The 27,942-nt window shown below is 41.0% G+C and overlaps 1 protein-coding gene across 8 annotated transcripts in view; it reads left to right on the forward strand.

The window, feature by feature from the left end:
- Positions 1-27,942, forward strand: part of ARID1B (AT-rich interaction domain 1B) — a 447,008-nt gene that overhangs the window by 264,092 nt on the left and 154,974 nt on the right. For 5 of the 8 annotated variants that reach the window (XM_042987379.1, XM_042987385.1, XM_042987380.1 and 2 more), the window contains exon 5: positions 3,831-3,872. The exons of the other annotated variants lie outside the window; for them this stretch is intronic. In XM_042987379.1, the coding sequence (XP_042843313.1) occupies positions 3,831-3,872 (42 nt within the window). The remainder of the gene's footprint in view (positions 1-3,830; positions 3,873-27,942) is intronic. 8 annotated transcript variants of the gene reach the window in all.

Below are 27,942 nucleotides of genomic sequence, written 5' to 3' on the forward strand. Positions count from 1 at the left end.
AAGTTTTTATTAAAATGGGACATACTTTTTGCATGGTTTTATTTTAATGGAAACACTGCTGGATTTTTGTATTCTCTGCTTTAGAGGTGAAAGTAGAAGGGACTTCAGAAGTGGTTCAAGAAAGAAAAGTGCAACCTGTTTCACTTCCGAATTCATAAATTCACATTTTCCTGATTTTCTTGATTGAATGACTGGAAACTCAAGTGGTTTGTTTTAATTTTGGTGGAGGTAGGGGGCGCCTGGGTGGCTCAGTCGGTTGTTGAGCGTCCGGCTTTGGCTCAGGTCATGATCTCGCGGTCTGTGAGTTCGAGCCCCGCGTCAGGCTCTGTGCTGATGGCTCAGAGCTTGGAGCCTGTTTCAGATTCTGTGTCTCCCTGTCTCTCTGACCCTCCCCCGCTCATGCTGTGTCTCTCTGTGTCTCAAAAATAAATAAACGTTAAAAAAAAATTAATTTTGGTGGAGGTAGGGTTCTGTAGGCTACTCAGGGGAGAGAGAAGCCACTGGAAGGTTTTTTTGTGCAGAGTGCTGCAGAGGCATCGCCCTGCTGCCGGTTTCCTGGTGATTTTCAAAGTTCCCTACGGACTGAACCGTTTTAGCCACTGGTGTTAAAAAGAGTTGATTGTAGCATCATTGCAAATAGCATGATTTACTGGAAAGGGCCTTGTCTGGGACTTAGGAAGCCTCTGCTCTGCTATCTCGCTCCCAGCCTGTCACACCTGGGAGCTCCGGACCCCCTGACAAGTTCTGTGCCCTGGGACCCCAGCTGTGCTTCTCAGCAGGGTCCTCTGTCTTTGCACTTGTTACAGCGTCTGTGCAGAGAAGGAGAACATTGGGGGAATATGTCCTAATTTTACAGTGGGCAAAACCTGTGACCTTTCTTCTGGGCGGTTTTTATAATACTGCCAGTTTAAATTCCCCTCGCCCGGCCCAGACTGAAGTTTAAAAAGAGAAGTGACACCACGGATAATTCCATTTGGTCCTTTCTGTGTATGAATTTAGTTTTTAAATGAATGTTTTAATACGTTTCATTCAGGCATTAGGACCAGAGTAAAATTCGTCCCTTTTTCTCTTTTACAGTAGCACTAAGCACCATGCCTTACATGCAGCAAATATCCAGAAATTCTTTGTTAAAGAGTCAGGTGGATGTAAACTGTCAGCACTCTCTCTTCCCAGTACATTATTAAGTCTTTCCACTGAGATGTACTAACTTTTTCTAGTTGTACATTCCTGTTTTAACCTCAAATTGTGACTACTTTATAGCCACATTAAATTTGGTGATAAAGGCTGGTTAGTAATTAAAATCCCATCAGATAAACACAAATCTACTTCTAGTATATGTATAGGGATTGTAGGTGTTTGAGGCTTGTGAAATATAAAATACTTATTTTCTGTTTTGAAAAGATTTAAACCGACGAAAGGAAAAAACTCAGCAGATCTCTGCTGAGAGTGAAGTTTAATGACTACTACCTGAAAATTGTTTGTAAAGGTTGAAATACTCCCTTACTCCCACTAGAGGGGGATTCCTTCCAACTTAGGTAAAAATGCTCTTAGATCCAACAGGAAAACCTTTGTATGACATTGATCTTTCTCTTTTATTAGATGGAAGTTAATTTCATGGTTTTTAAATCAGCTGTTTTTGTGTTGGTATTGAAATATAAAGCCTCTCAGAAACAGAAACAAAATATAAAGGAAAATCTAAAGTACAGCTCAGGAGAACTGGAGTGCATACTAGCACTATTTAAACCACAGTGCTTTTGAATAAAACAAAATATACTTTTTGAGTCGGTTTAATTAAATTGGTCAATACTTAGGAATTGCGAACCTCTTCAGCCCTCCTGGAGATAGAATCTGGGGTGGAGGAGGGGGCTGACCTTTTGAGATCCACCTCCTGGTTCCATACTCCAAGTCTGTCCATACTCCAGGTCTGTCTGTGTCTCTGTCCAGACCTGTCCATACTCCAGGTCTGTCTGTGTCTCTGTCTACCAACAGAGCCACGCAGACAGTTCCTAAATTCCACTTGAAAGCTTTGGTTTGCTGATATCTCAAGTTGTCAAATACATTGAAGCCATAGCTTTAAATAGATTTCTATTTGCTATTGAATTTTCTTGCTACTTTGGCTTTTTATAATATGTTAAGCAAATGCAGAAGTCACTTGGGGATTTTTTTTTTTTTGTAGATTTAAACTTCTAATACATTTTGAAAGTAATTGTATATATATTAAAATATCACATCGAGGGTGAATATACCTAACATTAATGTATGCAGCTATGATCTATGTATATAATTTAAGAGTAAATGTCATATAATAGCCTTTACAGTAGTTAAGATTCAGCAAATGCGTTATTTGTCCTTTGCCTTTAACTAAAGTCTTCACTGTTGATTAGAAGTTTTAATGTAAAAATATTTGAGGTTAGTCATCTCCTGTTGTGAAAGACAGGACTTAGGAAATTCAAACATACGTAAATTGCCAGTAAATTGCCAATAGCCGTTGCTCCCCCCTGCCCCCCAGGCCCTTAAACAAAGTCTATAATAAGATCTTGCTTCTAAATCTAACAATGAGCTTTGGAAATCAGAGCATAAACAGACATGCTGTCAGTGAGTCTTATAATGATTTTGTACTATAGTTGATCCAACATTTCACATTTGGTATCGGCAACATATGGTTTTCATCGAAACGAGTCTGGTCACCTCACTTCGTCACCGTGTGTTTCTCTTGCTTTGTGCCTCCCCCCCCCCCCCCCCCCCCCGTCTCTGTCAGGTGCCAGGTGGTGGGAGAGCGTCACTTTCAGCGAAGCAGTTGGAGAATACAATTTGTTCCTCATTTCTTTTTCGACCCCCCTACTGGATGACAATCTTCTCGAAGTGGTCTTCCTCTCTCTCTTTCCTTGCCCTCGAGGGAAGAATCCAATTTTGTTTGATACAAGAGCCATTGGATAGGCCTGTGTGCCTTCCACTTCAACACCTACCACAAAGGCCTGATTTTAAAGGGTTCAGAACTCACAGCCAACCTGCCAGTCTGGTGCCACCGCTCACCACCACCCCCCCCCCCCCACTGTCTCCCGCAGACACTTAAAAACATTCGTATCGCCTTCTTTCCTTGCTCTTTTCCATCATATATTGGTACTTTGTAGTAGTCAAAGTTAAAAGCTTTACACACCAGACTGAATAATTATGTTTAAAAAACAGTAATTATCAATACACGTCTTGTTCCATGCGGCTTTTAAAATTCATGTTAATGAGCTCTGTCTTCTCATGCACAAGACTGACAGGCAATTTTGAAGTTTTGCCATCATTTCACAACTTGTTGCTTAGACCCGGCCTGCCTTTTCCCGAGTATTGCTCTCGGCAGCCTTGCTCTGCAGCATTCCACAGACTCAGGACTGCCCACTCCGCTGTGAGCAGAGCAAGAAATCACTAGCAGCTTCACAAGCATGATGAGATTGCACTACGAAGCATAACTTTCCCCTCACTGTCCATAAGAGATCAAAAAGTATGTGCAACATCTTGTGATTGAACTGGGAAAGGTGATTCTCCTAACTTCCCCAGATCATTTTGAGGAACTCCTACCACCATGTCAACACGATGGCAGACAGATTAATTTAATAGGAGCTCACCCTGTTACAAAACTGGAGCCCAGGGCAGTGACCTGGATTCCGACCCATCCAACTCTTGAAGAGAATCCCAGATCCGTCTTTCTTGACTCCGGGCGTACATTGAACCCCAGTTTTCTCCAAACTCTTGGTTCCAGGCCACGCCCGTGCTCTGGTGTCTGGCTAGACTCAAAGAACGTTTTTGAGAGTGCCTAAATTATGTTTTCCTTATGATTTCAGGTTGAAGTCTTGACCTCGGAGGATACCGCCTTTGGACTCAAGGTGTGTAGTCTGACGTAGCTCACTGTATAGGTCCCGTCAGCTCCCCTAAGCGCATAGGAAGGCTGAACGGATAGGACTTGCTTTTATTATCAAATGCGGAGTTTCTAAACTCTCCCACAGTTTAAGAGTTGCCCTCACTTGTGATTACGATTAGACTGTGGTAGTATTTTCTTTACCTTCTTTCTCTGTGGTCTAGAGTATAAGAAATAGTACAGGAAACCACGCGTTTCCATTAGTAGCAGTTGACTTTGAAGTTTGAATTCACCACGGAACAGGATTTACTGAATGGCCCCCCAGGTTGGGAGTGCAACCCCACGACCGAAGGTTCTCTGAGTACTGTTTTGGTTTACCACTCTACTTTCATTAATCCATTTATTCATTTTCCCTGCTTCAAATAGTTACTGAACCCCTGTGTTCCAGTCGCAATTAAATCCCCGTTCCTGCCCTTAAGTGGCTCACAGTCAGTTGGTAGGCTTAGGCCTATAAACAGATCAGTTGTCCTGCGGTGTCCTTGTCTCCCTGCTAGAAGTGTTGGGGGGTGGGGGTTGTTGCGGGAGTGGGCGAGGCCGAGTGGGAAGGCATTCTAGGAGTCTGAGCCCTTGAGAGTGGATTATATTTATAGGCAAAGGAGGAGGACAAGAGAAACGAGAACTATTTTCAGGTCAGGACAACCATGAAAAAAACCAGAGGGAACTGAAAGTAGTTAAATTCTGCCTGGGTAGCAAGATCGGAGGTTGAAGAGGTTAAAGATTTGAATTTTATCCTATAGAAAATGCAAAGCTATTGAAAGATTTCAAGCCAAGGAGTGGTTAGATTTGCAATTTAGATGAATTTGGCCACTTTGTGGAGGATGGACTTGCCAGAGACCAGTGAAGGGCAGTTGAGTGGACCAGGTGAAGGACCGTGTGGACCGAGCTAGCCTAGTGAAAGAGTAAAACTAATCCTTCAGTCTCGGGGACTGGTGATTCTTGGGATATGCAGGGTGAGGAAGGCAGAGGAGCTGAGAATAAGATAAAGAGGTGGTGTGTAACACTGAGAGGGCAGACACAGGAGGGGCGGAAGAATTACAGTCTTCCAGGCCTGTAGTGTTTTCTCAGGTTGACTTGCCTTTTGGACGTGTATTTGCTAGGAATTCCTTTTTTTTTTTTTTTAATTTGTTTTTTAACGTTCATTTATTTTTTTGAGACAGAGACAGAGCATGAACGGGGGAGGGTCAGAGAGAGGGAGACACAGAAGCAGAAGCAGGCTCCAGGCTCTGAGCTGTCAGCACAGAGCCTGACGCGGGGCTCGAACTCACAGACTGCGAGATCACAACCTGAGCCGGAGGCGGACGCTCAACCAACTGAGAGGCACCCAGGAGCCCCTCCTTTTTTTTTTTTTTTTTTTTTTTTTTTTTTTTTAATTTGCTAGTAATTCTTAAACCATATAAATAAATCGGCAAGAGGCGCTTATTAGGGGAGTCTGACTTCATTTTCACATAGAGATACAGAAGTACAGTGTAAGTACCATCAATTACTTTGGAAGTCGGAAGTTTAGGAGAATAGTTGGTGGAAACTTTAGAGCAAAGAGAACGGGTAACTACTCTTACCTGACTCCTGTATGTGCTACATCTTTGGCTTAAAACTAAAAATTAGTTACTTGTATTTTTTCCAAATTTTTCTCTACTTAACATTCTGGATGCTTGGCATTTTATTAGTACAGTTTAATAGTCGGGCTGCAGTTGTTGGCGGATGACGTTGTAACACTGCCAAAATCACGGCCGTTCTGAGGTTATAAGCTGAGCGAGGTTTATGTCATAAATGAATACAAATTAAAAGTGAAAAGATAAGTTAAGACTTTATAAATATTTAAATATTCGGTAAACTGACTCAAGTTTACCTCAACGTGTTTTTTCTAGCTCTGTATCTGCCAAAAATTACTAAAGAAAAATTTAATTATCAAGAGAGCCAATTCAGTGCTATTTGCAGTATGTAACATATCGTCATCGTTTGAATTTTTCATTTTTTCTTTAATGCCCAGCATGCACGGCAGAATATTCATTGCATGTTTAATAAACCTGTAGGGTCAGTTCTTGTGAACTCATCTCCATAACCCTTCATCCTCACTGTGTAGGCGGCGGTACTCACCCGGTCTGCCCCGCTGTGTAAGGCTTTGCGTTTGTTTCCCGGCGAAACTAGCAGCTTGCTTTTGTAGTCTTAATTCAATTTGTAGAAACCATAGTTGGAAATTGTTCCCCGGTAATTCAGTGATTTTTCAAAGAATTCGAAGCTTTTCACTTTTGCATGCCTGTACCAAAAAGTGTTTATCCATCTAACTAAAATATGAGAAATTTGATTTTTTTTTTTTTTTTACCACTTCATTATCTGCCAGTCAGCAAATACATTTTTATCTTGTTTCTTAAAATGTCTCGGTGTTCAGTATTGGTCAAGTTTCTGAACACTTATTCACAATTGGCCTTTTTTCCCCTGTTTTTATGCACTGGGAAAAATAACTCCGATATCTGACTCCCTGCTAGTACATTGTTGGCATCATCTTGGCAAATGAGTAGGATGCCAGAATGTTGTCTACCCCCATGTAGGTCTCTGATCCTTTCGGTGCTGCTCTTTAATAAGGACCTTTGCTCTTTCTTTACCCCCCCCTTTTTTTTTTTAAGTTTATTTATTTATTTTTGAGAGAGAGAGAGAACCAGCGTAGCAGGGGCAGAGAGAGAGAGGGACAGAGGATACGAAGCAGGCTCCACCCTGACGCCCTGACAACAGAGAGAGAGCCTCGTGCGGGGGCTTGAACCCACGAACTGCGAGATCATGACCTGAGCTGGAGTTGGGCGCTTAACCGAGCCACCCAGGCACCCTGTTTTTTGTTTTTGTCTCACCACTATCTACTTGATCACTGCTTGGATGCTTCTCCTTCTCCTAAGTCCAGCTGAAACCTGCAAGCTTCATATTTACTTAACGATTGAAGCCTGCATTTGTCAGTCTCACTGGAAAATAACTTAAACACGCTGGGACCCAGCAGTACAAGCAGCCTATTTTTGGGTGTGATTGTTCCTGCAGCCCAGGAAAACCAACTTTGCATTCATTTCAAACTATCATGACTGTTGGTGCTGTTTTGAGATTAATTTTTTCCAAGCTAATCTAAGGAGAGAGAGCTGTGCTCTTCCTTAGACTTCTCAAATCTTAATTTCTCAAATCCTGATTCGTCGTTTTATTAGGCTTATCTCAGTCAAAAGTAACTTAGACTTTGAAATGCTAATAACTATATCTCAGTATACACTTCAGCTGTTTTCCAGTGGTTCTAATTTTTTCCTCTGAATTAAGGCAACTTTGATTTTCTGGAGTTTGTTTCTATGTTTAATTAATTTAAAATCCTGTGCACTTATAAAAACAATTGCAGTGAATAGAAGAGGTGTCTCAAAATTAAAAAATGAGAAAATACATTAGGAAAGGAAAGTTCTACAAACTGTAGACCACTGATCTTGACTTTGGTTCTGATCAAGACTTGAACATATTAAGAAATGTATAATTCTGTAGAATGATAAATCAGGAGTTGCAGGCACAAGCCAACACGGGTTAGTTCTTTTTTACAAGATAAGCGTGCCTTCTGTGTCGTCAATGGACTAAGTAAAGCTGTTAGTAATAATGAGATGATAAATCAGCTAAGGAAATATGTATAAAATTATACTATTAAACATAGAAAAGGCTAAAAATTTGCTGCTGATGAGTTCTACAGAGAAATTTATGGTAGAGAAGTAAAAAAAGGGAGTGAGTAAAATATTCCTCGGTCATTAAAAAGATTAAAAAGGAAGACTAGATAATCATAACTTTTCCATGAATTTCTTAAGAGAGCTTCTCAAAATCTAAATAAATGACTTTAAAATTTCACAATCATGAATATCTCTCGCCTTCTCGTTTGTTGTGGACAGCTAAGTCAAGAATCCTCAAGAAGCAAGATTGTTATTTAATCCACTCCCTGTGGGTTAGGGACTGTTGTTATTCTCAGTATTGGGGGAGGAAATAGAAATTGACACGGATAATGAATACCAGAAGTGGGATTGGAAGCTGGGAGATCAGCCCCAAGGCCCGTCCTCTTCCTTGAATGTCCTAAGAACCAGTGAGGTCTCTGCTCCCCTACCTGCCTCCTCGCTGCCCCTCTCCTCTCATCTGTCCCCACCTCTGTCCCCACACTGCCCCTCTTGCTAAGGTCCCCATCGGTCCTCTCGCTTTATTTGCCTCTTTGTGGCAGCTGCCTCAGTTGGCCTCTTCTTCCTTCCTTGGCCCTCTTCCTGTGGTTTCCCCAGCGGCGCTCTGCTGACCCTCCTCCTGTGAGCGGGGCTGCGGTTTCCCTTCTTTCTCCTCCTCCACAGCCGCACGCGTCGCACTCCGCCAGACTTCTGTCCTTGGTTCTCCTCCTTGGAATGTGTAGTGACCACCTCTCCATCCTGCTCCAGGGCTGCTGCCTAAATATCCCGTGGAGTGAATGGATATGCAGAAAGCCAAGACAAAGATTTAAAAATACCGCCCTTGTTCGGTACAACTTTTCCTGGGGTCAATTCTCAGGGCTTACTTGTTTGTCTGTAATAGCATTTGGTTACCAAAATCATGTTTAGCTTTGTTTAACTTTTACTTCCGAAAGGTGGGTGGACAGAAGTGCGTAGTATACATTATCAGTCCATGTGGTTTACGGTTCTAAAGAGGCATTAGAGTGCCACAAATCCAAAGATCCGTGGATACACCCCGTTGGCTGGCATGTTCTTTGGAAAAAAACAAAGCCTGCCTTTAGTGCCCTTTTTTTCCTAGTTTTCGATAGAAACTCTGACCAAAAAAAACAGGTATGGGGGAGGTCGTTTTAAAACGAATGGTACAGAAAATCCAGGGGGAGCACATGTGTTCTGTAACAGAATGGGAAGAAGAAAAATGTAGACTGTAGGTCATCAGAGGAGGGCACCAGTGACAGAGCCCTCCACTCTGGGACCCTTCAAGCTGCCACTGTTCTGGGGAGAAGCACGCCGACCTGTTCCCTCCGCCCTCACCTTTTAAACCAAACCCTAAGAGAGGCGCAGACAACTCAGGAAGGCCTTTTCTCCAAAACCCTATTACAGGACCCGTTCTTCACTTCGTCTCCTCCTTTCTGCATTTTCCCTCTGTCTTTTCCTGGAGCTCTATTGTGCTAGAGTCCCAATATTTTATCCCTGCTGGATATCCTCCAGATCCTCTGGTCTAGCCTTCCTCCATGTTAGAGACGGGGAGTCAACGGCCAAAGGACCTCTTGTTCCCAGGGTCCTAGCTCAGTACTGGTGAAGGTGAGAGAGAGTAGAATGAAGGACTTCAGTAATCTCGTAATTTTTCCTAATACTTAAATAAAAATTTTTAGTATTTCCTCTTCATACTTAGTATTCCTCACCTTTTAATCCTAGTTTGGCAATATTTTTTTAGTATTTGTTTTAGGCACCTAAAATGTATTACCACTCTAGAGAAAAGTCTACAAGCTTAAAATACCTACAAATCAGATTTAAAAATAAATACTAAATTTGTTTGTTTGCTCTGGTATATTACTTTTTATCCATCTGTTGATTGATTAAACAGCTTAGAGAAAAAAGACATCAAAGTTCAAACTGGTCTACTAACCCCCAATAACAGAGCCTCATAACTGTATTGAGTTCTTAACTTCCTTCCCTTTGAACCTAACCTTACACCTTGCCTTCCCTTCAAATGAAATCCCGTCCTCATGTTGCATTTCAAATTTCTCCTACCTTCCAGTCTCAGTTCACACCCTTCCTCCTCTGTGATGTCTTCCCTCAGTATTGCAGCCTTCTGAGCTCTCAGGCTTGGAGCTTACACAGCGCTCTCTGCCTTTGTAGTTTGCCCTTGAACAACACGGGCTTGAATTGTGTGGGTCCACTTAACAGGCGATTGTTTTCCACAAATACAGTGCTGTAAATGTATTTATGGAAATGCTATGGTTTTCTTAATAGGATATTCTCTTCCCTAGCTTACTTCATTGTAAGAATACAATATATAATACACCTACAAAATACGTGTTAATCGACAGTGTGTTTTTGGTAAGGCTTCCGGTCAACAGTAGCCTCTTTAGTAGTTAAGTTTTTGGGGAGTCAGAAGTTATACACAGATTTTTGAGTGTGTAGTTCTAACCCCCATGTTATTCCAGGGGCAACTGTATTTGGAATTTCTCTTTTGCCAACTTGGTTTTGATCTGTATGTGGGAAACAGCGTGGTATGGCCTGGCCCAGCTCCATTATGTGGCATTTTTTTCCAGCAAGATTGCAAGCTTAGAGACTTCATTTTGCTCATCTTCTTATATCCGTATCGACTTGCGCTTGGCTCACGGTACATAGGTGTTGCTGATTATTTAGAGCTCTATTGATGGTTTAACAGTTGTGATTGTTAAGAGCAGAAAACCTGTGATGTTAAATTAATATTACTACTGCCTTTTTTCTGTTCTGAGGTTTTCTCTCTGATTCTCCCATTATCTGGGTTAATGTATTAGCTTGTCATTTCATATTGTAGAGCCCAACTGAAAGAAGATTTCGTTCATTGCCAGTGTTCGTTGAAGCTGTTGAGTGGTTCTGGTTGACACTGAAAACCAGTGGGTTCCAATTTATCTCACTATTAACTTAAATATATGTGTTGGGACGCCTGGGTGGCTTGGTCGGTTGGGCGTCCGACTTCGGCTCAGGTCATGATCTCACGGTCCGTGAGTTCGAGCCCCGCGTTGGGCTCTGTGCTGACAGGTCAGAGCGTGGAGCCTGTTTCAGATTCTGTGTCTCCCTCTCTCTCTGCTCCTCCCCTGTTCATGCTCTGTCTCTCTCTGTCTCAAAAATAAATAAACGTTAAAAAAAAAATTAAAAAAAATATATATGTGTTAATCCAAGTTTGTGGTTAGGTTCACTGATTCCATTCAAACAAATACTTGTGGCTTATACGTGTTATGTGCGGGGACTGCCATAATAACAATAAACCCCTGCTTCCGTGGACCTTACATTCTTGACACAATTTTGGGAACCATCTTATGCTGGGAAGAAATTCTAGAAAAGAAGCAAGTTTATTCTCCTTTTGGATATAATTGTATGCTACCCTGTAGTACCATTGCTTTAATTGAGTGTATTTGTTGTATTCCAAAAACTGGAGTAGAATTCCAGTGTGACTTATAAAACTTACAAATAACAAAGGGATTCATCATCTCCAAAAATAATTTCAAATGAAATAAAAGTGAAACTTATTTGTGTTTTTAAAATTAAGGTACTTTTAATTATGGAAGATTGTATAGCTGGGGGAGCAGATCGGGGAGTGACTTCAGTCACTTTTGGACTTATTCCTGTATTTTGACATCTCACCATGATGAAAATCATCTATATTTCCCTCCTTTCCTTCTTCATATAAAAGTAAAATGTTGGGGCGCCTGGGTGGCTCAGTCGGTTAAGCGCCCAACTTCGGCTCAGGTCATGATCTCGCGGTCCGTGAGTTCGAGCCCCGCGTTGGGCTCTGTGCTGATGGCTCAGAGCCTGGAGCCTGTTTCAGATTCTGTGTCTCCCTCTCTCTCGGACCCTCCCCTATTCATGCTCTGTCTCTCTCTGTTTCAAAAATAAATAAACGTTAAAAAAATTTAAAAAAAAATAAAAGTAAAATGTTAAATAATGCAATTTGTCATAACTATTTGTTATAATGGCTAAGGAGGAATTAGAATAAACCACTGGTAGCCTATCTCAGAATGTGCTCCTTTGGGTAAATAACCAAAGACAGGACCTTGGAGAAAAGTGGGAGGATGTTCACCTGAGTTTGCTTTCTTTTCTGACTGGTTCATCTCACAGGTGTGCAGCTTGATCAGGTCTCGTTACTTATTTGCTCATCTGGAACTATGCTGTCTGGTTTGGTAGTTACCAGCCGTGTGTAGTTACTTAAATTTAGGTTAATTAAAATTAAATTACAAATGCATTTCTTTAGTTGCACTGGCCACATTGCAATAGCTGTGTGTTTTGTTAATGGCTGCCATATTGGCACAGTGCATACGTAGAATATTTCCATCTTTGAAGAAAGTTCATTGGCTGGAGCCAGCAAAACTTCCGTGTATTCATATGAGCAAGACATTTTAACATAACACATTTTACGGTAAGAATAACCATTTTTTAATTGATAAACCCCCAAGGATTAGAGCACATAAGTAGAAAACAGAAGGAATTTGGTGTCTTAGTAAAGCAACACAGAGGGGATGTTCTGTTCAGTTAAAATAATGATAATGATGATAATAATAATAATAACAATAGTGTTGGTATGTCCCGTTGGATTTTTCACATAGAAATCTTTTACACAGGATTATGAAATAAGGCATTCTTTTGGTGACTCTTGCAATGGGCCATTCATTGATATGCTCGCGGTTATGTCTGGGGGCTATTAATATAGTATTCTAGATATAGAATGTTTAGCTTCACATAATAAGAGATTGTCATCTGTTAAAATGTCCTTCCTTTTATTAATGTCACCACCTGAAAGCTGCATTAATCTTCTGTTTAAAAACACATCTAGTTTTTCCTTGTAAAGCTACAGTGACTCAGGTTTTTCTTAGTTGTTTGCATCTCCATACCAAGGTATATGTTTTCTAGTGAATTTACTTGGCTAACTAGCTTCTGTGGGTGTGACTGTAACTCAGGTAAAAATCTATTGAAGGTGAACAGTGTCATTGAGATGAAACCAGCAGAGATTTACTTTTTGAGGTTTATAATCTTGTTAACTCCTATTACTTTTCAGCAGATAAAGGATTTATTTTTGTAACTTCAATTTTTTTGTTTATTGAAAATCTACTAGAAATATTTAGAGAAGTAGAGGGCCAAGTTTATTCTTTACTGCGTCAGTCATTGAATCTGAATCAAAATGATGGAATATATGTTGATGAAGCAAGAGAATTTCCTGTATCTCCGTGAGAGAAAAGACTGGAGAAGGAAAAAAACACCCATAGCGGTTCTCAAGTCGTGATTTGGGAATCCATGTTGAGTTGCTTGCTCCCTTCTTTTGTTAGAGAATTTCCCAGCCTCTCCTTCTGCCATCTGCTGGTGGTTCATACACTTACATGTTTGATTTTAAAAACAAATCTGCTTTATTCTTATTTAAGAAAGATTTGGGGGAAAACGTTCCATTTATATTCACCTCTACTATTTTGGTGTCGTTTTGCTTGTCATGTTTAATTATCTTTGTAAAGGCTGTTTTAGCTTCTTTTTCAACTCTGCCTTTAGAGGAACGCATGAATATAAAATTGAGAAAAGACTGAAGGCCAAAGCCTATGCCATTAACAAATAGAGAGTCACAGATCTTCCTGGTTACAGGAATTCAGGGCCGTAAGGGCTTATTTGAGAGTTGTTGAGGTCTTCCCTGATTTCTGAATTTGGATTAAATACGGAATAGCATTTCTGTCCTGCTTTTTTTGTAATTAAGATTCCTTAACTGGAAGTGAGCAGACCTATGTTCTATGTGAAGTCTTAGTAACAGGTTGGAAAATTGATTACTTGATCAGGTTGTTTTCAGCCCTGAAAACAATACGAGGTCTCCTTGTATTCACGAAGTCAGACCTTCAACTCTGTCCTCATTTGTTATTCTTCTGATTTCTCCCCTCTACTGTTTATAGCCTAAGCTGTTCCATCATCTTGGGAAAAACATCAGTATTTTTTGTCTACAAACAAATCCTTCCAGGAAATAAAACTAGGCAAAGGTTTTTTTTTTGTTGTTGTTGTTTTTTTGTTTTTAAGAGAAAGCATAGGAATTTTATTTCCTGTCACCTTTAATCTCCTCTTCTAATTTTCAGAGCCGCCTTGACTAATTCTAGAACCTTAGATTTCCTGGGTCAGTTATTGGTCCATCATTTCTGCAAAGAGGAAAAGTAACCCCAAATATTAATCTCAATTTTTGTCCATAGGGAACAAGGCCGAGGAAGGTAAAGTGACATATTTTAGGGCCTGTTTAGTGGCAAAGTAGAACAGAAATCTAAGTTTCTGCCTCGCAGGCAAGTGCCCTTTATACAGAATTACAGCAATACTGGGATTCGTCCTTCCAGTACTGGAACTGGATATGAGATTGAATGTTACAGGAATGTCATTTTTACAGCTCAAAAAGAGTCTAATGTTGGCGATTTCATATGGTTCAATTCAGTGTACTAAGGCTCTCCCATATCATTTTAGATCTATATTCAACAATAAAAACACTATTTTTCTTTAAAAGCTGTTTATCCCAATTGGAATGTGTACGTGCACACTGTCTGAAGTATTAGGTGGTCACAAGATGTTTGTAGAGTTTAATCGGCATCAAAGTACCCACTAAGCCACATAACTCAATAATGTGTGAAGTTTCCATAATATGCTTTGACATTAGATAAAAAATAAAATACTGTATCATGACCCAGTGTGTTCTTAGTGTGGTAGGACTTCCATCTCTTCTAGACCAAATACTCTGTCAGGTGATGGCAGAGGGCAGACTTGTTAGATGGATCTCCTGACTGCGTGGCATGGGTCGCCAGATCGAGTAAGTACATTTGCGCAGAAACGTTTACTCTGATGGTGGTGAATATAGGAAGATGAGCGAAGGGGAGCATAATGCAATACAATTTGTACCTACTTTTGTCAGACTTACTTTGGTGTTTGTTTGTTTGTGTGTTTTTGTTTTTTTTAAAGATGTTAGAAATTAAACATGGCCCCGGGTACTGTGGATTTCAAAAGTGACCTGCTTAAGGCAGGAAGGGGTTAGGCTTGAAAGAAAGCTTATTTACTTATATATTCTGGAGTTTGATTGACTCCGTTTTTCTCTGGGGACATTATTTTGGCACTATTTTTTGAGAACTTAATCTTCAAGTAATAATAAAAATGCATTTATTCTCCTCATCCCCACCCTCAAACACCTGTTCATTTGGGACGTGCACAAATAATTAGAGGCACGTTTCTGGGCTTGCCTATAAAATTCCTTAGCATCGAGTTACTGTGACGATATTGATAATCATCAAGCTGCTTATGATTTTGTTGGGAAGAAACAAAGAAATTATTCCAGGGGAAATGAGGGATGCTTTTGATTGCGTGTGTTTTAAAGTTCTCTCCGATGCCAAATTTTAAAGCCAGTTTTGTTTCTTCAGATGGTGAACACCCTCCTCCTCCCCTCTTCCTGCCTTAAATCTGGCTTTTACCCAAGGCATGTCAATTTTTGCAAGTCAGTTGAGAATGTCAAAGTGACTGGTGTTGAAAGAGCCAATATGTTGGGAGATGCTCAAAGCCAAGTAGAACATTTATGTGGATTAAAGAATATATTAGGAGATGATTTTCAAAAATCAGATTTGGGGGGGAAAAACCTGTTGAATTAATACTTGCATACCAGATGTATCACTGATAAATACGTGTAACAGATACTCCCCAATAAGCACTAAAATTACCATTTTACAACTGAAGTAATGTATCCTGTGGGTACATTTGCAAAGATACGCCAACAAAAATACATGCAGAGCTCTTGAAGTAATAATGCAAATAAAACATTTCATATTATAATTTTAAAATAACACGACTGGAAAGCAAGAAAAAGTCTGGGAGACTATTTGTTGTGTCTCAATTCTGCTTTTACTCTGGTCTTTTGACAGTTGGCTTTTGGATACTGGATAATTGTTTTAGTGCCTGTATATGTGTTGAAGGACCGGATTGTCTGACGGAGTCGAGGCTGGAAGTCTCATAAATTCTAGATACTCAAAGTAATAAGTATATCTTGTTTGTTTCGTAGCAAGAGCGGCTCATTCTCCTACTTGGCTCAATTCTTGTGTCGTGGTTACTCCTGAATCACTGAGCAGGGAGTTTCGCCATGTGTAACGTATCCATTCGTGCACAGCCAGAGCACCCGTGCAGCGCGCAGTGGTTGTGTGCCCCCGTGTGTGTGTGTGTGTGTGTGTGTGTGTGTGTGTGTGCGTGCCCCGGCACCAAGCCTTGCTGCTGGTATTCAGTGGCCACTTTGCGCAGTGAGTCTGCTCCACTGGTGACGCTGGCCTCTGGCTGATGTGTCGGGCGGGGGGAATACCTTCTCTCCAGGCCAGAGCACACCTCAAGGGTGGGTTTCCTTTGGTCTTAGGTGGCCTTGTGGAAAGACGTGAGGAATGTGAGAAAGCAAAAAAGAGTAGAGGGAGCCATAGGACTCATGCACCCTGTGATTGAGACAGAGTAAATTAAATCCTGCAGAAAATTTCATTTTCTTCTAGCTACGCATGGCACTTTAAAGCCCTTAATTGGCTGCTTCCTAAGGAGCCACGTACGTTTTTATAAGAAATTCCTCTTAACCTCCCTCCACTCTTCCCAAATTAAATTTTCATTTCAGAATGACTTTTTTGTATCTCATCGAGGAGGGGAGGAGATGAAGAATGAAAGCGAATGAATACATATTATTTAAAATGAGAATTGGATATAGGCCTAAATTGCATATTGCACATTAAATATCAGAGGAAAATTAATAAACTTACAAAAGTATCCTAAAAATATATTCAATATTTTCCCAACATTTCTCGGAATTAAAAAAAAAGTATTTATTGTCTCTTACATTTGTAATTCTAAATTTCTCACGTTATAGTCTTATTTTTGTCTCACTTAATTTCTGGTCCCTTATAAATATGTAAGCTTATTTTTTTTCAATCGTCTTAATGTGTTAAATTATAGTTAATATCATAATTTTTAGAAAATTATATGCTATTGTAGTATAAGGATAACAATAGATGTTCAATTAAAAATTATTTCCTGTGATAAATGACTAATTTATAAAGAAGCTGGGGAATCCTGATTTTTTTAGAGACGGAAAATACCTTCACCATGGAGACATTAGAAGGGCTTCAGTTTTGACAATAAATAAGTCATCTCTATGAAAAATTTAAGAATTTGTTTTATCTTCATTTGAGCCCCAAATGGAACGTCTAATGACATCATATTCCTGACATGACTTTGTTTACTGATGGACAGAAATTGCCATTATGTGCTATTTAACAGTATGTGCAAACATCTAGAGTCACAAGTATTAAGCACATGCATGTGCAAGATGTAAACGGTCCCCACTTGTGTACATGCATGTACACATTCTTTCCTTTTACGTGGGACCTATGGAGAAGTTGACCTCCCCAAAGGAGAAGTTTGAAAGGGAAGGAAATGGAGATCTGCCAGGCTTGTTGGCTAGAGTCATGGACAAGAGCAAGGCCTGTCTGAACTGCCACTCAGTTTTTATTCTGCGAGTTTGCAGGGTTGGTGATTAGAGTGGCTTTCGCCCAATTATGCTGTGATTATTCTGCTGCACTGTAATTGACTGGGGAGATATGCTAATACCTGTCATTTGGGATGATAAAAGATGAGCGGGGGACGCAATGCATTATTTAGCTGGCTGTGTGATAGATGAGGGATGTGCAGAGTGCTTTAATTGCTGAGAAGAGAGGTTAAGCTGAACGAACGGATGAATTAGAAATGAGTTTTTTTATGGCTTGTGGAAAAGTGAAATAAAGGAAAATGTGCCTTAGACTAAAGCGGCAGATAGAAATGAGCACAGCGAAACCAGATCCAGGCAGCTTGCGTTATCAATTTAAATATTAACAAAAAAATGTGGTTTAGAGTTCAGTAAATAATAATCGGAAGGAGAGTATACAATAGATTCTCCTATTAAGCAAAAGAAGAATTGCAAAGGAATTGTTTTTATTTGAGATGGCAGTATTTGTGATTTGTAACCTCTCAACTTCATACTGTGTTTTAGATTATGCTAAGATGTAATACGCAACAATTCTGAATTTCATGCTTTGTATCTTTTGACTGTTCGCTTAGAGGTATCTAGATTTCTTGTGCCTGTGTATCTTTCGGTAAATGCAGGCAGAGGAAGTCAAGGAAAAAATGAATATTTATAACACTAGGAGAATGTAATAATATAATTAGTGAGAGAGTGTACAACTAATTCTCGAGTGGCAGGATCTAAGGCAGTCAGTGGTACAGTCTTCGTATGCTTCGCATTTAGGTATTGGTATTTCTAGGGGAAAACGTAAGGAAAGACTGGTATTTTCCCTTTCATATGGTTTCCTTTTGTCACACCCATATATAATCTTATGTCTGCTTTTCACAAAAGTACTTAAAAGTCCTCCGTCGTAATCTGCTCGGTTATTTATTTGATTTGGCCTTTGTGTTTCGCTTTTAGTTTTGTGCATTTAATAGATAATTATTTTGAATATGTAGTTCGAAGAGCAGTTTGCAGAAACAGACTGTTACAAACTGAAGGTTGAGGCCTTGCACACATTGTCGGCTTTCAAGCACATCATACTTTACCGGATAATGATGTAGGAAAGCGTCGTCCCCAACTGTGCTGTTTTGTCTTGTAGATAAAGCAATGGAAATACAGGTTGACTAGCAGAAGTTGTATTTTTTGTAAAATGAAGGAAGTGACCCTCATATATTGTAGAATTATCTGCAGACAGTCCGGCTTCTCAGAGCCTGTGTGACTCCTCCAGCATAGCAGAATTTATCAGGGAACGGTTTTCAACCGGGTTATTGAGTGGTAATGGATCTGTCTAGAACAAAGCATGCCTGTTGGAATGGATGTCAACTGTAGACAGTTGCTACTCTCTGCTACTCGAGTAAGTTTTGTTGGAGCTGAGCACTTCCCTCCGATATAATTGGCACCTCTTTTGCACTTTCCTCCCGAAACAAAGTGGAGTTTCCTTGTGGCTGTTTCTAATCGCTGTCCTTCTTGGAATGCCCGAGTAGACTGCTGTAGCTCCCTTATGCTCTCAGATAGATATGATCTAAAAGGGTGCTTCTGTAGAGCATCCTGGAAGGCACAGTAGGAGTTATAAAGGAGAAGATGCAGTTGGTCTCAAAGAACTTGAAATTAAACGGACAAAGGTAGGGCAAATACAGCAACCTGTAAGCAAACAGTAGTACCTAACAAGAGTTTTTACAAACGTCAGTTACACCGAACTAAACTGTCACGTGTCAGTTAATACCCCATTAAGCTAACCCCGTAATGGAAGATGGTGGCAGCACTACAGAGACATGGTGTCTTGAATTTTTTTCTCATCAATAGTATAAAAAGAGTAGTCTACAAACCTCTTTGATTTTGTACATATTTTTTCTTTTTTAATTTTTTTTTAACATCTATTCGTTTGTGAGAGACAGAGAGAAACAGAGTGTGAGTGGAGAAGGGGCAGAGAGAGGGAGACACAGACTCTGAAGCAGGCTCCAGGCTCTGAGCTGTCAGCACAGAGCCCGACGTGGGGCTCGAACTCACGAACTGCGAGATCATGACCTGGGCGGGATTTGGACGCTTAACTGACTGAGCCACCCAGGCGCCCCAGTGCATCTTTTTTTCTTAATATGAGTAGCTTATTATTTTTCCTTCCTGCTAGGCATTTATTCAGTCCTGAGACATTGTGCCTAGATCTTGGCTATAAGGATCATCACTTGAATATAAAAATGGTTCTTTCTTTAAGGTCCTTAGTTTGAAAGGTTTGCTTTGTTTAATATGATCTGAAAGAAAATCATGTTTGTGACTTTTTGTTGTTTCCTTGACGTACCTGTCTTGCTGTAGATGTGATGTGTGATAGTGTGAAGTCATCCTGTTGTACAGTTGGACGCCTGGGAACTATGACGTCACCATTCCTTACCTTGGATGAAGTTCTTCCCCTTGGAAATGCCTTAAAACTGAGGGTTATAATAAGAGGCAGCAGATAACTTTTTTTTAATGTTTATTTATTTTTGAGAGGGAGAGCACGCGAGTGAGAGAGCACACAAGTTGGGGAGGGGCAGAGAGGGAGACACAGAACCCGAAGCAGGTTCCAGGCTCTGACCTGTCAGCACAGAGCCCGATGCAGAACTCAAATTCCCGAACCTTGAGATCATGACCTGAGCTGAAGTCCAACACTCAACCGACTGAGCCACCCAGGAGCCCTACAACTAACTTCTTAAATCTCCTTAGCCTCTTTATAATATCCCTACCGGCCAGTTGAAGGTTTGTTTTTTGTTTTTTTGTTTTTTTTTTTTAATGGTGATGAATTAATCACATTTTTCAAATAATGTGGTTATATTATTTTAAAATAAAATTTTAAATACGATTATAGAATTATTGCCAAAGGGGACATGGGAAACAGTGTGATCCTTCTCCCTCATGTCCAGGGTAGGAAGTGAGGCTCACAAGAAGACAGCTGTTCCGAATCTGGGGCTGTTTCCTTCTGCCCCGGGAGGTGGTTCTTATTCAGTGAGCAGGGCCCTGTGGAAGGTGGTTGTGCACCTGACCTGGACGAGGGCCGAGAAGCCCAGCGGAAGCCTGCTTACTGGCTGTCACTAGTACAAGCGTGAGCGCTCAAGTTGATTCAAACAGAAATCATTAAAAAATGACATACACGTTACACATTGTATTTCAGCACAGAACACGGAAATGTGCTGCGTGTGTCCCACCTCTGCGTCTGTCCTTTACAGCAGCCTCAGCCCTACCTAATTCTGCAGCGCTGTTTGAGCCACTCATTCGTCTTCAGTAGAGTTGGAGTTTTTCCCCTTTTCACACTGGCTCGTCACTTGCTTCCATATTTTATTCAGGTTTATAACCGAGGGAACGCATAGCATAAACGTGCCGAGGAGGAAGAAGAGCCAACTCTCGGGAGACGAGTACCTCAGCTGGCAGGAGCGGAGAAGTAGAAGGGTTTTCTAGGGAGTGGCCTCCTGCACGCAGCCTTGAGCAGGTGTCCGGAAGGACGGAGGGCTTCCGGGGGGGCAGGGGACACCCGGCAGGTGCTTCAGACGAAGGTCGCGGTTTCCACCGTGTGCACCTGCAGGCATGCTCCCTTGCTGTCTTCTTTCAGAACTAGTTCGTTTTCCTAAGAAATCCCAAGTAATGACTTTTCCTTTTGCATCAAGCCAGGGCCTCAATATTGTGCCATTGGAAAAGATACGGGTCATTAATCAGTTACTAGAGAATAATGATTAGTTTACCTATCTCATTTTGTGGTTTTGATTTTCTTGTTGCCACTAAGGCACTGCTTTTTTTGTGTGTGTTTGTCACATAAATTAACCCATAGAACTTGCATGGAGTACCCTTGGGAATAACTGCTTGCAATTTTTGCTTTATTTTTTTAAAATTTTTTTTTTTCAACGTTTTTTATTTTATTTTTGGGACAGAGAGAGACAGAGCATGAACGGGGGAGGGGCAGAGAGAGAGGGAGACACAGAATCGGAAACAGGCTCCAGGCTCCGAGCCATCAGCCCAGAGCCTGACGCGGGGCTCGAACTCACGGACCGCGAGATCGTGACCTGGCTGAAGTCGGACGCTTAACCGACTGCGCCACCCAGGCGCCCCCAATTTTTGCTTTAAAAAGAAAATGTGAATATAAATAGTTAAATTTCAAGCCCTTACTACTCACTGTAGTATCTTTTCGCAAACTTTTCTTCCTTAAATTCAATTGTAACTCTCGATAAAGATAGAAAAGTAGCTTTTAAAAAAGGAAAATTTAAAAATTCGTACAGGGGCCTTCTGGTTAGATTTGAAAGGAAAGGAAAGTGGCTAATATATTAAATTTCTACTGTTGGGTAACAAATTACTACAGATTTGGCAACTTGGAACCACACCCATTAATTACCTCACAGTTTCCATGAGTTAGCACTTAGGTACTGGGTCTTCTGTTCAGGGTCTCACAAGATGGAGAATGAAGTTACTGTTGGGGTTTTGGTTTCGTCTGAGGTTCTGGCCCTCTTCCAGGCTCATTGGTTGTTGACAGAATTCACTTCCTTGTGGCTGCAGTTCTGAGGTCCCAACTTTCCTGCTGGATATCAGCCGTGAGCCACACCCTGTCATGGGGCCCTCTCCGTAACGCTGTGCTGGCAGGAGAGTTGCTTCACATCTCTCCCACCTGTCTTAAGGGATCACCTGCTTAGGTGAGACCCACCCAGGTTAATCTCCTTTTAGTAATTCCGAGTCGGCTGCTTAGGGATGGTATTTACAGCTGCAGAATCCCTTCGGCCCCATAGTGAGGCATAATCCCGGAAGTATTGGCCAGTATTTGGTCTTACTTACACTCCACGGAGGGAACGGAGCAGGGTATGTGCAGCAGCAGCTGGGCATCTTGGGGATCATCTTAGAATTCTGCCTCCCAGTTAGTGATTCACATTCGCTGTCAGATTTCAGGGATGAAAACCTTTTCTCTCCGTGTACTCAAAAGTTCGCTTAACTCAAATTTTTACAAAGTGCAGTTCTGGAAAAATGAAAGTGGCATATAATAGGACATATTTGAGTGACAACATTGAAAATAAATGATAAGCACCTTTAACAGAGCTATCCATCATAGCAGCAGTTTTATTTCTTGTGTTGTTAGCTCCCGAGGCTTTGCTCCAGAGCAAGAGAAGTAATCTCTAACTGTAGGCTCTGACTGTGCAGTTGATGTACTTCTGGGGAAGGTGGAGAACGGTCTGCATCTCTGTTCCCAGTGCTTCTGTTGAAAGGTTTTGATGATCTCAATTTCTACTTCCAGTAGAAATGTTTGGTCATGATCTCGGGAATCTTCACAGGCACGCCAATTATAGAACATGAAGTCTGGTGATACCGGTTAGTTTTATAGACTTGAGATGCTAAGAAAAAACATTTTCTCTTAATATTTTACAGAGTCACCATTTTGACATTCGGATTTCACTAATCATTTTTGGAGTATATAAGGAGAAATTTGGCTTATGAAATTCAGTTTGGTTTTAATTTTTAAAGAATTAGATATTTATCTATGCAATCCATACAAATTCTATGGATTAGGCCCAGATAAGATACAATGAATAAAAAACCCATACTATCTTTTGTCTTTTTAAAAAAATCAATCTTATCTTTTTACAATTATGTACCTACATAAAGATATTTTGAATGTCTTTGCTAATACCTGAGTCCTTTCAGAATTACTTCAGAGGAAAAGTAATAGGTTTTAAATAGGATTTTTACATACTTCATTTGAATTCTTTTGGTGGAGGAATTCTATTGGCCAAAAGTCTAAGCAGTCAGATGTGAGGCAGATGTAATGATTCGCCTTTAAAGTTAACCTGGATTTTGAAAATGTGACAAATACTTTAGTTTAAAAAAGTGATAACTATAGAGGCACCTGGGTGGCTCAGTCCAGTAAGCGTCCGACTCTTGATTTGGTCTCAAGTCATGATCTCAGTGCAGAGCCTGCTTGGGATTCTCTCCCCTTCTGTCTCTGCCCCTCCCCGACTTGTGCTCTCTCTGTCTCAAATAAAGAAATACATTTTTTAAAAAAAGTAATAACTATATACTGCACTTAAATCTAGACTCGTTTAGAAGGATTAATTTTAGATCAAGTTGATGTTACCAACAGTCTACTACAGAACTAGAATGGAATTATTTCCCTTTTTTTTTTAATGTTCAGTTTTGAGAGAGAGACTGTGTGTGCGTGCATGCATGTGAATGGGGGAGGGGCAGAGGAAGAGGGAGACAGAATCTGAAGCAGGCTCCAGACTCCGAGCTGTCGGCCCAGAGCCCAGTGTGGGGCTTGAACTCATGAACTGCAAGATCATGGCCTGACATGAGCTGGAATCAAGAGTCAGAGGCTTAACTGACTGAGCCACCCAGGCGTCCCAAGAATGGGATGATTTTCCAATATGGCAGAGGAATTACTAATGTTGCCTTGAAAAGTACTAATTAATTTTGTTTCTTTTGCAGACCTTTATAAGTTTTAATGTAGTATTTTATGGATTCGTACTTTGGGGGAGTATGTGTGACTATAAGATGAACGAACTGTAAAAAATTTTTTTTTAATGTTTTCATTTATTTTTGAAGTAGAGAGAGAGACAGAGCACGAACCAGGGGAGGAGCAGAGAGAGACGGAGACACAGAATTCGAAGCAGGCTCCAGGCTCTAAGATGTCAGCACAGAGCCCGATGCGGGGCTCAAACTCACAAACTGTGAGATCATGACCTGAGCCGAAGTCGGACGCTCAACCGACTGAGCCACCCAGGCGCCCCTAAGATGAACGAACTGTATAGCATTTAAGAAAAGCAGCGGCCATAGTATGATAAGACAAATACCTACTTATATAGGAGCTCAAGTAGCAAAGCCATTGTTCCATCTGACCCCCTGGCTTCCTTTACCCCAGCACCTTCCCCTTGCCTCTGATAGGGTTAGGAAGTTCAGGTATGCTTCAACACCTACCTGAATGACACCAGACTTTTCTCCAAAGTCTTTTTTTGCAACTGTTTCTCAAACTCCCTTATGCTGGTCCCTGGGCTTGGTTATTTATTTCCCGCCATTCTGAAGGCCACCCGTTTTTGAAGGCATGGTGTTTAATAGGAGCAGGGCTTGTATCGGCCTCTAGCTGTTGAGCAGAATCTTACCCACTCACCCTGCACCAGGTACTCAGGAAACGAGGATGAGTGCATCATGGTTTCAACTCTCGTTGAGTTTGTAGCGCGGTTAGAGAAAAGGAGCCGTGAAGCACATGACAGGTGCTGAGTGGTCATGATACAGGCGGGCTCTGTCAGGGGAGAAGTGTAATGTGATCTGGGGTGATGTGGCTTTGAATGGCATCTGACTTGGTCGCATTGGAGAGTGGCATCACAGACAGGCAGGAATGTAGGGATGAATTTGGCTGTAGCTAATGTGTTTAGGTTGGAGAGCCTTGAAACACCTTGCCTGGACACAAACGAAGGTGCTACAGCTTGGATGTGGGTTTTTGTTTAAAAAAAGAGATTCATTTGTCCACAGTTGTCTCTTGGCATAAGAAAGACTGGATTTGGAGAGGATATATTGATCAGTTGAGTATCTTAATCCATTTAGAATGGAATGAGAAAAATGTGAAAGTGCCTAGAAAATAGGAAATTGTTGGATAAATTAAAGTTTTCATTATCATTTGGAGCAGTTTGTTGTGTAATAGGTTTATGTGGTATCGGGAATAAAAGAAACTGGCAAAATTACCCCATTAGTTAGAAAATGTTTTAGATAAAATAATCAGCCAAACTAAGTCATAGCATTTTCAAGGGACAATTTAAAACTTACATGTTTGTTTTTTGCTCTCCTGCCTGGATCCTTCATCGTGTAATGAATTTGTTTGTAAGTATTCGTTAGTATACTGTAAAATTTGAGGTTTATTGAAGATGCGGTTTGGCTAATTTAATGGAAATTGGTCACTTGGTAAGTGAAAGAGGTTTATTCTTGTATTTGACAAAAAGTTTTCTGAGATCAGAGTGCTGACAGATTCTGAGACTAGTTCGTTCACCCCTTATTAATCACTTTCACTGGGCTGGGCCTGCGGAAAGCCTGGGAGATACCGATTAGGACCATCCAAGTGACCTGAATTCCTCGCACCTCGACTCTGCCGTGTGGCTGGACCTGGTGGCCTCGAAGACCCCTTCCTGGCCTGGAGAGATTTTGTAGAGAGTGAGCAACCTTTTTGGGGACTAGGGATTCTTCTGTCGCCTACGTGTTTGAGAATTCTCAGTGCTTTGCGGGAGCTTAAATGAGATACAGTGCATTTGGTTTTAGGGAGAACAATGAGGGGAGAAATTTATTTCAGTGCTTGTTGCTTAATCAACATCTACATGCCACTTCACATCAGTGTCTGTCCTTTCCAAGTGAATTAGGTCTTGTGGGCAGCACGTCAAGAGGACGTGTATTGTTCCTGGCAGGGCACTTGAATTTCTAATTACCAGATTCCTGACTTAATTGCAATTACCTGGACACCCAGGCAGAGTGAATTTTTGGAAAAGAATGTAATTAGTGAAACAGGAACTTTGCTGCCAACTCCTTGTCTAGATACTAACACTGAACAGAACATTGATAAGTTCACATCTGTAAAGACAACCCATCAGTTGATAAAAACAGTCCTTAAAGTTCATTATGTATCATACATCCCAGCTTTAGATTCAGGAATATGTGATGTTAAAGCAGAGAACGTTGGCTTTTTGTTCCATAGTCGTGTAGAGTATGTATGCACATCGTATGTCTTTTAAGATTCAGTAATTACCTGGAGTAAAAAGAATTATTTGCCACATACTGTCTGTATGAACATGTGCACCACACCCTTGGTTTGATAAATGTACAATCCCAAGGTCTGTGGTCGTGGGAAGAAAAAGGTCATTTCCCATATTCAGTTGCTTCAGTAGTAATTTTTCTTTCTTTTTTTTTTTTTAAACATTTATTTATTTTTGAGAGAGACAGCGAGAGAGCGCATGAGTGGGGGAGGGGCAGAGAGAGAGGGAGACAAAGAATCCAAAGCAGGCTTCAGGCTCCGAGCTGTCGGCACAGAGCCCGATGTGGGGCTTGAACCCACGAACCGCGAGATCATGACCTGAGCCCAAGTCAGACGCTCCGCTGACTGAGCCACCCAGGCGCCCCAAATAGTAATTTTCCTTAAACAGTACTTTTCATTAAAAACAAATTCACACACAACCAAAAAGTTTCAACCTGGTTATGAATACAGGGCCAAACTTAACTTTCAAAGCATTTTAATATCCTTAGGGTGCAATCTGAAATACGTATTTTTCTATTTCTCTCATTTTCTCATCACATCCAGTGTCCCTAGCACATATTCACAATCCTGAGATGGTAATAAATATCTACTTAGAGCTTATTTTACAAATTTTGATTCAGTCCTTAACCCCCTGCTAATTTGCGCTTCTCAGCTGTGCTGAGCTCTGTCCTTCCTTTCCATCTCAACAAATCCCTTGTCCACACCAAGGTTAATTTTGTCCATCTATGGTTAGTTAACTCATAAATGATCTTTTACAGCTTCTTCCCTGTGGAGCCGCTGGTCTTTTTCATTTTCAGCCTTCTTAAAAAATGTTCCCCAGCCCCACTCTGAGGAAGCCTCCAGACAGCAGAGGGGTAGGCTTTGTCTCCTCCTTGAAGCTCTTCACTCAGGCTCTCCCCCAACGGAGATCATCTCATTTATCCTGACCATCGTTCAATTTCTTCTAATTCTTTTAACAGTATTAAGAACATCTCCTACTTGTGTATCTTTTTACATACATGTTATCATATTTTTATTTTACGACGGTAACTTGAGAGCATAGACTCTGGTGCCTGGCTGCATTCGAATTGATGTTGTTAACTGTTTGAATAATGAGTAATAGTAACATTTCAAATAAGAACGAGAAGAGCCAACACCTACCGGTTGTGAAGACGGACTGGGACCTCGCACATCTACGTGCTGTTTGTTTGTTGCTGCCGCCACTGTATTACTTGAGCCCCGTATCCACCCTGCCCGGTAGCTATGGCGGTATCATCCCCAATTCATATAGAGAAACACACAAGTACCAAGGGGATAAATCGCCTGCTTGGCATCTCAGAACTGGTGGTAGACGTGGGCATTGAACTCAGGTATTTTAACTCCTACTTATTATGTTTTTCCATTCATCTATCTGAGGGTTTCCAGATTCAGGGGGGAAAGGAAATCAGATCACCCAGTTAAGTTTGAATTTCAAAGAAACAGTGAATAAAATTTGAGTATAAGTACATCCCGAGGATTGCATGGTGCATACTTAATGCCAGCAGATTTGTTTATCTGAAATACACGTTTAACTAGGTTCCAGTATCTTATCTGATAACTCTAATCCATCCATGCAGAGTGTCTCCTCTGTGCCAGTCTTTTTTTTTTTTACATTTATTTATTTTTGAGAGACAGAGAGCACAGGTGGGGGAGGGGCAGAGAGAGAAGGAGACACAGAATCCAAAGCAGGCTCCGGGCTCCGAGCCGTCAGCACAGAGCCTGACGCGGGGCTCGAACTCACAGACTGTGAGATCATGACCTGAGCCAAAGTCGGACGCTCGACCGACTGAGCCCCCCAGGCCCCCCTACTCTGTGCCAATCTTTAAATAGTAGTCCAAAAATTAAAGATAGCTGATTAAACCGTCTGCGCTTTTTTACAACATATAAAACCCCTTTTTGTTTTTCAGACAACCCAATTAAGGACCATTAAAGTGAAGTGTCTGTGCTAGAGACTTCCCAAGCTCATAACATATTGTAGGTGGAAAAATATTTTTACGAGAGAGACACCATAGTAAATTTTTCCAGCAGCTAATAAACACTGAGTTTGCAGTGGCAAAAGCGAGAC

This window comes from Panthera tigris, chromosome B2 (genome assembly GCF_018350195.1).
Source record: "Panthera tigris isolate Pti1 chromosome B2, P.tigris_Pti1_mat1.1, whole genome shotgun sequence".
NCBI lineage: Eukaryota > Metazoa > Chordata > Mammalia > Carnivora > Felidae > Panthera > Panthera tigris.